The sequence below is a fragment of the Electrophorus electricus genome, chromosome 12 (genome assembly GCF_013358815.1).
Source record: "Electrophorus electricus isolate fEleEle1 chromosome 12, fEleEle1.pri, whole genome shotgun sequence".
Lineage (NCBI taxonomy): Eukaryota > Metazoa > Chordata > Actinopteri > Gymnotiformes > Gymnotidae > Electrophorus > Electrophorus electricus.
This window is the reverse complement of record NC_049546.1, coordinates 11,751,108-11,762,600: the sequence shown is the minus strand read 5'-3', so window position 1 is coordinate 11,762,600 and position 11,493 is coordinate 11,751,108. Positions and strand designations below refer to the sequence as shown.

The 11,493-nt window shown below is 35.6% G+C and overlaps 2 protein-coding genes across 4 annotated transcripts; both read right to left on the bottom strand.

Annotated features, from left to right (window-relative positions):
* Positions 1–251: 251 nt before the first annotated feature.
* LOC113590376 (LON peptidase N-terminal domain and RING finger protein 3-like) lies at positions 252–7,038 on the bottom strand. 2 transcript variants are annotated; one of them, XM_027030489.2, is made up of 12 exons: positions 6,261–7,038; positions 5,457–5,575; positions 4,444–4,566; positions 4,144–4,287; positions 3,710–3,917; positions 3,067–3,157; positions 2,831–2,945; positions 2,528–2,649; positions 2,018–2,176; positions 1,726–1,888; positions 1,397–1,546; positions 252–1,010 (listed from the first exon to the last, which is right to left on the bottom strand). In XM_027030489.2, the coding sequence occupies exons 1-12, from the start codon at positions 6,973–6,975 to the stop codon at positions 852–854; spliced, it is 2,268 nt and encodes a 755-aa protein (XP_026886290.2). In that variant the 5' UTR covers positions 6,976–7,038; the 3' UTR covers positions 252–851. The 2 variants fall into 2 exon arrangements, with proteins under 2 accessions (XP_026886290.2, XP_026886291.2); XM_027030490.2 differs by having other exon boundaries at positions 2,075–2,176.
* A 667-nt stretch (positions 7,039–7,705) lies between these two features.
* Positions 7,706–11,491, bottom strand: commd5 (COMM domain containing 5). 2 transcript variants are annotated; one of them, XM_027030485.2, is made up of 7 exons: positions 11,129–11,491; positions 10,768–10,928; positions 10,249–10,277; positions 9,938–9,988; positions 9,630–9,725; positions 9,213–9,288; positions 7,706–7,930 (listed from the first exon to the last, which is right to left on the bottom strand). In XM_027030485.2, exons 1-7 carry the CDS (start codon positions 11,235–11,237, stop codon positions 7,829–7,831), a joined length of 624 nt encoding a protein of 207 aa, XP_026886286.2. In that variant the 5' UTR covers positions 11,238–11,491; the 3' UTR covers positions 7,706–7,828. The 2 variants fall into 2 exon arrangements, with proteins under 2 accessions (XP_026886286.2, XP_026886287.2); XM_027030486.2 differs by having other exon boundaries at positions 9,630–9,722.
* Between the last annotated feature and the right edge of the window lie 2 nt (positions 11,492–11,493).

The following is an 11,493-nucleotide window of genomic DNA, read 5'->3' as shown; positions in this document are numbered from 1 at the left end:
GCTTTTTTAAAAAGAGAAAACAGTTCATTTGTTTTGACAAATAACAAAATAATGATTTGAAGTTTTAAAAGTTTAAATTGCTTAACCCCAGCAAACAAATTCTGAATTCTAGAAAGCAATAGAAACTTTATGGTTCACTCAAATGAGAGCTTTACATCTGCACACATCATTGCCATTTTGCTAGGGTATTATGTTATTGCTATAGAACCATGACTATTGCAGCATTCTGAAATGAATTGCCTACAAGTAGATATAGTAAATCTTTATAATCTTTAATATTGAATTAACATCTGCAAAGCCTTATTATGAATGCTATCAAGTACATCTCAATAGCCAAAATGTTGTTTGGCTGTTTATTTCTGGGTGGTTCTTCATAAAATTCACAAGTCATTTGGTTATGCATAAAATCAATTATTCCTTTACTGTGAGATAAGCTAATTTGCAGATCTTCTCATCTCTTGTCAAAATGAGCATTTGTATCAACAATATAATAAATAATTAATTGAATGTGTACATTTGTAAATATTAGTATAAGGGTCCACAACATACCCTTTCCCTTATTGTAAACTGTGCACCAAATTCACACACATTTATAAATAAAAGTAATAATAAAATACAAAATAATAATGAAAATGAATGAAAGAAATGCATGTGTCCAGTAATGCACCCGTCATTCCTATGCATAGGATCAGCAAGTTGCGGAAGCCAGGCAAAGTCTTCAGCTGTTATTCCCATTTAACTAAACCCAATTTTGTCAAGAAGCTCTTTGTATCTATAGAGAAGGGTTAATATAATATGGTAAAGAGGGAGCAGTAAAGGGGTGAAAGGCCATATTGGTAAGCAGGGGGAAATTACGTAGAATGACTGCGTGACATTAGGACAAGCACTCGGCGTATGCCAGTCAGCCTGTCTTTGAGAGATGTGAGTGCCAAAAAGGATAGCTGAGCTCGGCCTTCAAGTGGAAGCACTGCCAGCAGCCACCAGCACCATGATGGCCCATTGGGAGATCCCTGTCCAAGACACAACAGTCCAGCTGTGAACACCAAACCATACTATCCTCCTATAACATGAACATGGCAATGTTCTGTCACTATATGGTACACATTTTTCCTGATGTAAATCAGATATTACTGAATCATTAGCATGCAACAAACAGCTAAGTTTGATTAAAATCCTTCCCAGGGGTTTTTCAATGTTGGTCACCAATGTACTAAATGTACCTTCTTATATAAAGATCAGATTATTTGCGGAACAATTAAGGAAAGTATCACAATAATGGCATAAATCTGAAAAGTAAATACTATTATGTATGGAAATTATGAAATCATAAATATGTTTTATTAAGATACTAACAGGCTTTAAATCTCCATAAGTGTAAGTAAGTATAAGGTGATACCTGGGGCTCCAAGTCCTTCTCTGGCATGGGACCAAAGTGGGATTCTATCCGCTGCTTCTGCTCGGCCTGGAGGGAGTTGACCCAGTCTAGTGCCTGGTCATACACCACATCATGGAGCATCCGCAGCTCTGTTTCAGCATCCCCTGCTACCTGTAATGCAAAGAAAGAAACAACATTTAATACAAGACAGAAACAAAACCATAATTTTTTACTGTTACCGATTAATCCATTAATCCAATCCAAACGACAACAAATCAAATCAAAACATTTTAGTCAAAAGCCAAATATTACAGAAACAATAAATATACAAAGTGAGTGAAAATCCTTACCTTAATATCCTCCAAGTACTCAATGTCTGCAGTGTTATAGCCATCTCTCTGGCTATGCTGGATTACTCTGAATCTCCTTCTCCCAATGGTGTCCACAACAGAGCAGCCATCAGCGAAGAGCTCCACGTTTCGAATCTCGAGCATGCAGCCATAATCAGCAAACCTAAAAGACACAGTTACCATTCTGCAGTTGCCAAGGGCCATCATATTTCAGAATGAATACTTCATATTCAAATGTCTGATGTAAACTAGTCTAATCTTTTTGGCTTCTTATTGGCCCCCCCTTGTTTACCCTTTAGCAGGGTCGCTGAGGCACATTCCAAACTGTTTTGTACCCGTTTCCATGCACCTGCGGATCATGAGCCGATAGCATGGTTCGAAGATGTGTAGGGGGCAAGGGACGGTGGGGAAGGCCATGGTGCAAACAAATATAGGCACGTTCTTGTTTAAGCTGTAAAAGAGAGAGAGACGGACAGACTGTGTTTGATGTAAAAAACAATTCAATTATTTTTTCAAAGCAATTGCTCTGCTGCTATTATTTTCAAAAAGTACATTTCATGTTTATTGATTAAAAGTCTAGACTATGTCTTGTCCATATGTAAATTATAGGTTTTATTTCTGAATACCAATAAATATATTATTATATATCTGTGTATATATCTTTAATGTAATTTTGAAGGGCTGACATTAACCATATGTTTGTTGATCCTGCTTTTTTGCTGTCAATTAAAAGAAAATCAAGCATACACTAGTGCAGCAGAAGTACAGCATCAAATCACCTAGCAGTAATTTGGATCCTTACTTGGATAGTTCTGCAATTTCCTCTTCGTAAACCTTCTGTCTGTCTGTAAGCTCTGCTGGCAAGTACTTGCTTATGATGTCCTCCATCAGTATAGTCTTACAGTATTGCCTTTGTGCCAAGTACTGTAGAAGAAAAGGTACATTGGTTAAATATAGTAATAGATGGCCTCTCTGTGAATTTACAAAATCTACAACAAAACCTTTTTTATATAATGTAAGACCGACATAATTTAAGACCACTTTCTTATTTTATTTTATTATCATTCACATTCAATCATATTCTGTAATAAAACTTGCTACCTACTTCTGAAAGGTCTTCCTTACAAAGAGGGCATGAAGGATTGTGGTCCAGACATCGCTCTAGACACTTCAGACAGAATGTATGCCCACACGGAGTGGTCACTGGCTCATAGAAGAGTCTACATAAAGAAAGGAACATGATATCATCCTAAATTATACTTTCAATACATACTCAAACACATATTTTAAATAACTTCCAGCTTATATATAGATATTTGCAAAGTGAATATTTGCATATACCTTATGCAAAGTGAACACTCCAGATCACCTGGGTCAATCAGGTCAGTGATCATGCGGCATCGTCCTGTGTCCACTTTTTTCTGCTCATCTCCTGACAAAACAATATGTAATAATACTTTGCACATTAGAATTCCCTAATTTACATACCCTCATACCTGGACATGCTTATTAATCTTTTCTCTCTTTCTGCCCATGTACACCTTACAACTGATGTCATGATGTACTGAGCTTCAACACATCTCAGCTGCCATGGCTACTCCCACCAACCCCTGATGTCCCCTACTGTAGCCCACCACAGCTCTACCCCAACCAACTACTTCTCTGCTGCTTTGTGACAACATCTGTTGTAAAAAGTGCTATATAAATAAATTTGATTAGATTTAATTTGATAATAATCAGCCATGTCAGATCTGGATTACTCAATGAGAAGACCAGCACCTCAGAAAACAAGCCATTTTCCGTAGGCTTTCTGATGAAAGCTAAACATATTTTAGTTTTAGATGGTTCTACTCATAATGGTGCACAATCTTGCTGAAGTTATCTATCTAAAATTAGAATTTTCTTTGAAGGTAATCTTATGTGACAAGTGCAAGCTCTTCTCATGTAAGAGATTTTCATAAAATCTGTTTTGAGCATTTCTCACCTAGTTTATAGCGCTTGTATGCACCATCACCTGTAGTTGTTTTGCCATCGTCCTCGGCACTGAGTTTGCGCTTGCATAAGAGGCCTTGCCCAGTGACACTGGCAGGTTCTTCTGTATCAAATCTGTACTTGCTACAATCCTCAGTACTTGAAAAGGCCCTTGAACTGCCACTCTGAGCCACAATGTTGTTGATGTAGATTTTATAGTCCTGGGGGAAAACAAACAAACAAACAAACACAAAATATTTATTACAGGATTATATTTACTTTCACCCAAAACTTAGAGATCACAATTTTTTAAGGTTATAATCTTTTTTTACTAGGTCCTACTTTTAGATTTCAGCAAACCAGTGTTTATTTCTATGCTATTTTGTGTTCAATTACATACACACAATTTTTAACTTATAGTTAGGCTTGTCTACAGCTTCTCCCCACCTTGTATGATCTTTGTAACATTATGGGACCATGAGGGATTAGGCTGGAAGAGAGCAGCCTTGTCCTTGAAGACTGCAAGGTTGTACAGTCAAGGATTTTCTTTCGCAAACAATTCCTGACTGGGATAAGGAGATCGCTTAGCAGCTACAAAGAAGAGTGCATAGTTAAAACAAGGAAACAGGCCCTTGTCTTTGTGCATCCTTGACATTCAAGCCAAAACTCTGCTCACTCTACAGATAAGAGTTGAATCATTTTGATCATAACTAAATTACCATAATACAACAAAACATTTGTGCTCACCTTTTGAGCCTCGGTTTTGGCTAGTTCACTTTCATGATCCAAAGTGATGGACAGCAGGTACTCTGTTAAAGCCTCCTTTCGTTTCCCCATTGCAGTGAGGACCTGCGCTTTCCTTATATGTCCCTATATGACATGTTAACAATAACTTTAGCAATGTAGCTTTTGCACAACAAACTCTAATCTAATTCACATGCAAAACAGCCCAATTAATACACAAGATAAATGTTCCAAACAAACAAAAAACAAAGCAATGATACATCCTTAATAAACTATCTTTGTGGCATTCAATTTAGGGGATAATCAACAACAAAAATAAAAACCAGTGTGGTATGCAGAAAATTATTAATGAAATAATAATAATACGAAAAAAACCCAGAAAAAAAACCCAGAAAATTATTAGTGCACACAAGTAGATTTGATAGCTATAACCTCTTATATCTTATTCAGAACTAGTAGCCTGGGCACATTATATATATATATATATATATATATATATATATATATATATATATATAAATTATATAACAGTTTTGTTACATCTATCATTTTATCGGTTTTTGGTATCTTAGTTCAAAATAAAAAAATAGTTTCACATTAATGGATTTAATTAATGGATGAAAAAAATATACATAACACTAAAACAGTAACAGCAAACATACTTCTAAAATAGCTATAACCTATTTTAAATCATATGTAAGTTAGATCAAATAGTGCTGTAACCCACTTTCAAATCAAATCTAACCAAAAATTACACTGAAATTATAAATAAAGTATACATTTATCTTAAGTACGAAAGATGATTCATTGTGAAAATGTTGAGATATCATGCTAGAGAGAAGCCTGAACTCAACAAGCATCTTATAAGATATTATGGCATTTAGCCTTTGGTCAGCTATTTTTATGGAGCTACTTTTGTTCCAAATTATGGTATCACTTGGACAATCTGAATCATCACAGCAGAGCCACTTAGTGTACATTACACACAACCTTCAAAAAAAAGGTTATTGTCTGACCTTTGCCCAAAGTGGTTTCAATTTGCAAGCCATATCAGCATCGCTGAGTGCATCCTCAAATTTCTTCAGACTGGAATTGATCTGAGAACGGTTGGCGTACAGCACATGGTCCTTCGGAGCTATGGGGAGAGTGAGAAAAAAAATTGAATAATTGAAAATAATTGATTGACACTAGGTGTATGAACACTGAAAGAAATTTCCCCTTTTCCTTTCTAATAGGCTATATGCTTTCTCCTCCACAGAACTCCGAATTTATACAGCAGCTGACAAAAACGGTGTCATCTAATGCACCACATTTCTACAGTACATTTCACTTTGAAAAAAAAACAACCATTCTGTGGGTATGATAAGCCTACACCAGGGGGGTGCTAGTGTAGTCATAACATTTAAATATATACATGGCAGTGATTATGTTAGTGACCTTATTTTATATATTCTAACCCTTGACCTACATCACCCCCCCCCCCCTTGTTGTTATACAACTGAGCGGTGTACGCTTATGCAATGGTCGGTCTCGTAGCCTAGATTACATCTATTCAACTTCCACGCCCCGTTTCCCTATCTGCGACAAGACTAGCCGAAATAGGCTACGTAATTGAGAGCAGTCGTCATCATTTATTTTGAAAGCTGAAATCACGATGACGCTCAACCACGACTGTTCAGCGTGTTATTGATAAGCTATTGCGTGATATCCGTTCTTTACAGAACGGAAAGTTATGTAAAATTTGGATGTATTTACAATAACACATTTACATAATCCTGTTTCTTATCCAATTATTTCTATCATGTGAAATCCCAACATACCTATATGTATTGCTTCATTATATTTTCCTAAGGCATCTTCCAGTCTCTTCTCTGCATATAGTCCATTCCCTTCTCGTCTCAGCTTGACTGCGTTCAGTTGAGATGGAAACCACTTTGCTAACAGGTTGCTAAGAACGACATTAACTCTGTAATTGTGCGGTTCTGTGACTTTTGAATGGTCTTTGCAGCCTTTACAGCAAACAGTCTTTCTCTCGCTCTCCAGGCACTTTTTACAAAAACAATGTCCACAAAGCAATGTAACAGGTTCATAGAGGAATCCAAAACATATCCCACAAGCAAACGTATCATATCCGCTCCGTTCAGTTACAGCCACCACATAATGGTTGTTTTGGCTGTCAAGCCGCTCTATCCTCCGTAAACGTCCGGAGAGACACTGAATAAGATTCTCCAGTTGGACAGGTCGAAGACGGTAGAATTCCGAGGCTTTCTGGTATGTTTCAAATGCTTCACTCAACTTACCATCAAAAGCCAGTGCATCAGCTCGTTTGACCAGTAACTCTTGCTGAATAACCGGGTCACTGAAGCGTAATATCTGGTATTCATATATGCCCTTAGAAAGCTCAAAGTTTTTAGACTGGATAGCCTCTGCTGAGATCTCCAACATGCTATCCATATTTTCAGTTCCCATGATGACGGCACGTGTATTTAGAGAACTAAAATATTTTTCCATTTTTGTAAGTGATAAGGCGGCCATCAAAACACTTCATCTTCTCTCTCCCTTCCTTTTTTCCCCTCAACTCAAGACTTCCAAATAACTATATAGCTCAGCATTACTGATACGAGTAGAAAAAAAGTGTTACATAAAAGTCATCATGTGACCAAAGCCAGCCACTCCTATTGGATGGGTTACTTAAACTGTTACAAAACAATTCAGTTGTAACAGTGTCTGGTCTAGGTATTATTTCGGTCACCTCACATGATGCTCAAGGAATTATGTAGGCAAAGCACAAATATTAACGATCTGATACAAACTAATTTTGTGTATATATATATATAAGTCTTTCACAAAACCATTTCCATCCCTAAATACTATTCACAAATTATGGTTATTTTTTGTCCCTTTGCTCCTTATTCTGCATCCTACAGTTAAAGACTTTGAAGGACTAGTCGATATATAGGTCGCCAAGCATATGAGCTCAATCCTAGTTTGCAGTGTTTTGTAATGAGACTAACAACCTTCCTCATAGCTTTTGTAAGTGTGAAATCAGGCCATGTCTGCAATGCAGCCAGGTGAACTTACTAAAGAACAGGCAATGTTCTTAATTACATTTAGCTTATTTCCCTTAGTAAGCATGAATTTAATTAACCACTATAAGAAATATAACGTGCTTCAACAACCACAGTATCAGGGCCGAGGTAATACTTTATACGGTGTATGTACTTGGTCTAAAGCCTTTCCATAAAAACCAGACATTTAGGCCAGGTATAATTCCATTAGTGACAATGGTTTAATTACATAAACTGCTGTGTCTCCAACTACACATTTCTTACTAAACATAAAAAATATTCTCAGCATGATAGGTTAGCAACTTAAGTAGGCCAATTTCTCAGTCTTGGATCTTCAGAATGCTTCGCTTCTCCAAGTCATTCATCTCTTTTAGAATAAGTGCAACATTGTATCGTATCTCCTGAAATTTGGACACAGGAACCTGTAAATAGGAAAATAAATACTTATTAATGGATGTTAGATATTTTTGACTTGATACAATCAGATCAACAATTGCAGCTTGTGAATCAAGGGGTTCCTAAGTGTGAATTAGGGGTTCCTAAGCCTTTAAATGGAAATCTTTAGCCCTGAATAATTTAGTTTCATGTAAAATACCTGTTCATCTGAATATTAGAGTTACATTTGTAAAAGAGAGATGGGCCTATGAGGCAAATCTTTCTGTACCAGAGGCAGTTGGGCTCCATTGCCTTATGGTATCAGTAACTCTGAAGCTATCAGACCTTTTATTGCTTTGTTGTCTAATGTCAGAGGTTTTCCCTTAATCTATGCGGTTCAACTGAACTGTTTTCAAAATTTATCTTTACCACAGACCTCAAAATGCATGCTACAACTGTTTCTCATTGAAGATATCTGTAATGGCTTAACTTGCTTCCATCTCTCATGTTATGACAAGAGCACACTGATCAAGAGACGTACTGAGAGACAACAGTTAGTAGTTACTTTTAATAATATTAATAATATTTTAAAAGTTGCTTTTATTATTTAATAATAACTTTAACAGCAGGTATCTTAGATACAGGGAAGAAAACATCCTAGAAGATCTTAAGACATAAGCGTCAGTACACACTATGTAAGAACATCATGAATCACTATCAAATCTAACTTGCACTTAACACTATATTAAATAATAAATAAACATTAATTGTATTAATACTGTGTTGCACATTCTAGATGCAGGACTTTTAACGGAGTGACATTTAGTTCTCTTACTCATACTTTACATATGTTAATTTTATTTACTCAACCAATGAGTTTGTGGTGTTAAAATTATATGTGAGTACAATAAGAGTAAGATTAAAATTAATAACAAAAAAGATTAATAAACTGATTTTATTGAACCAATCTAAAACACACTAAATAATAAGCATTTTGTTAAATTCTGTAAAACCTTAACACCTTGTACACACAAAGGTCTATGTATTGTTCCATTTAGGGTCTTTAAGATACCATATTAGTACTAGATTTTGATGTTGTGCCCAAAATGGCACCTTCGATTGAACATCACCCTTCACATATTTGGCTAGCTACATAAATAAAAAGCATATAAATGTCCATTTGAAATAATTCAACAAAAAAAGGCCTGGAGCTGGGATGGCATGGAGGAAAAAAATCTTATGTGACAGCAAAAGGTTTCTTCCAAAGATGTGTTTGTAGATGACCATGGAGGAATTTTAATACCAATAAGTTATATCATCTTAATTTACCTCAAAGCGATGTACATTCCCATCAGAAAGTTTCAACTGCATAAGAATGGAGGGCTGCAAAGCTCGGGCTAAAGAGCTGAGACACAAAAATTATTTGTAAATGATCAATACTTTACTCACTACACTGAAATCAATAAGTAGGCTTAACAATACCTATACTGTACAGTGAAAGCTGCCATGGTGTGAACCTTTTCTGACTGAAATATGCCATTAATTGGTGGTGTATTTTTACGCAAGTCAAGTCCACAATAAAAGAGAATTTATTTCCTCAAATTAAGTTTTGAGGTGATTAATTCCTTGTAGATAAAAAACTAAGCATATTTCTTAACACCTCACAAAAACTTACACTTGTTATGAAAATGAGATAGCCTTCTCAGTATATGACTAGAGAATTGTTTAAGCACATGAGTATTGTACCTTGTTGAAATGGCAACATCCACCCTCCATCTGAATTCCTCTAAACTGGGTATTCTTGGGCCCTGCTGTTTGACAACATTATCTAGTGTTGATCTTCTAGGAAAGGAAACAGAATATGGACTTAAGATGCACAAACTTGGATACTTTATAATATGTGCAGTTTAAATACAGAGGCCAGCAAGTAAGAAAAATGAGGAACTGATCCCTGTGTAGCTCCTAAAATATATCTTAACTGCTTAACAAATATTACAATTTGTATAGCCTGAAAATATAGCAATTACTGGCCACCCTACTACTTTTATACATACCTATTTCCAAAGACTACACTGGCAAAGTCTGCAATGAACTCCTCAGAAATTCTGAACATGACAAAAAGTAATAAATCAATAGGTCATCATAGATTATACACAAATACACACACATATACATGTGTATGTATGTGGTTTTTTATATATATATATATATAGAGAGAGAGAGAGAGAGAGAGAGAGAGAGAGAGAGAGAGAGAGAGAGAGAGAGAGAGAGAGAGAGAGAGAGATCACACAAATTCAAATTTACTTCAACAGACATTTGGTTAAATTTTGTTCAAATTAATCTGAATAATCCTAGACCATTTTACCTGAGCCCACGGAGATCCTCTTTGAAAACCTGAAGAATTTAAATGGTGACATTTAATTCAAGGTGTTTCCTTGGCACTGAGACATGCTGTTATGCTGAAACATAACTGCGCTCTGCAATGATGAACTTTTACTACAGAATTCATCTGACACATCTTTGGCATTGTTTTTCTATCATTGTATTACCAATAAATATTTACTAAAAATACTGTAAAAATAACTTTATTAAATGTATAGTCAACAAAACAGAAAAATAGATTGTGATATTACAGCTCTAAGAAAATCCCATTTACAGCTTTTTTGAGTTTTACATTTCTTAAGCAGTGTATTAACCATTGAGTTGGGGATTTTTAGGCATGGCGCTATTTAAAATTTGTTAGGCTAAGGTTAATTTAAATGGAGTATAAGAGAGACATCTTCCTTATGCTTACCTATTAAAAATCTATTAAAAATCTTAAACTGTGGAAACAGATATACAGTAGAAGACATATATTTAATCTGGCTTCTATAACTAAACGTACCTCTTGTTTTAATGAAGATGTCGGGAGCCGCAAAGCTTCTTTAAGAAGTTCATACATGCCTGAAACAATGTGGCTTAACATTTCTTCTGAAAGAGGACTGTTCTGTGCGATGTCTGCCATGGCCCCACCGCAGTCCTTTCCCTCAATTGCGTTCACTACAACTGTAAATTGAAATTGAAATATCAAACAAGTACTTTTCTTGAAAAACCTAAAATGATTGCTAATATTATCAATAATAATACTACCATATAAAACAACAAAATAGTACATGTAAATATGGTATTGAACGTGCACATCGAACGTGGGTTTGTTGTGGATTTTATTGTTAGTTAGCTAACAGCCAGCTAGCTAGCTAACTTACCTTTAAGGATTTTTCTAAATAACTCTTTGTCCAAATCCTTCAAGTGCTTGGACATAATTTCGACTTCTGTGGGAATTCTTCCGCCCAAAAACCCAACACTATCGGCCATCGTGCTACTTGTTAATATGACCAGAATTAGACTTTACAAGGTGCAACTGATCACAGAGAAAAACAAATGCTGGATAACATACTAACGCGAAACATTTGCGTTTGGAAGCTTAAAATAAATCCACAGATCAGTGAACCATCTAAAATCATGCTTCTGTGTCGGTTTTAATAGTTAACTATTTAGAAAACCAGAAACTGACTTTAAGGAAGAAGTGTTTTGTAATTATGTGATCGGTATGATATTTCCGCCTAGAGTC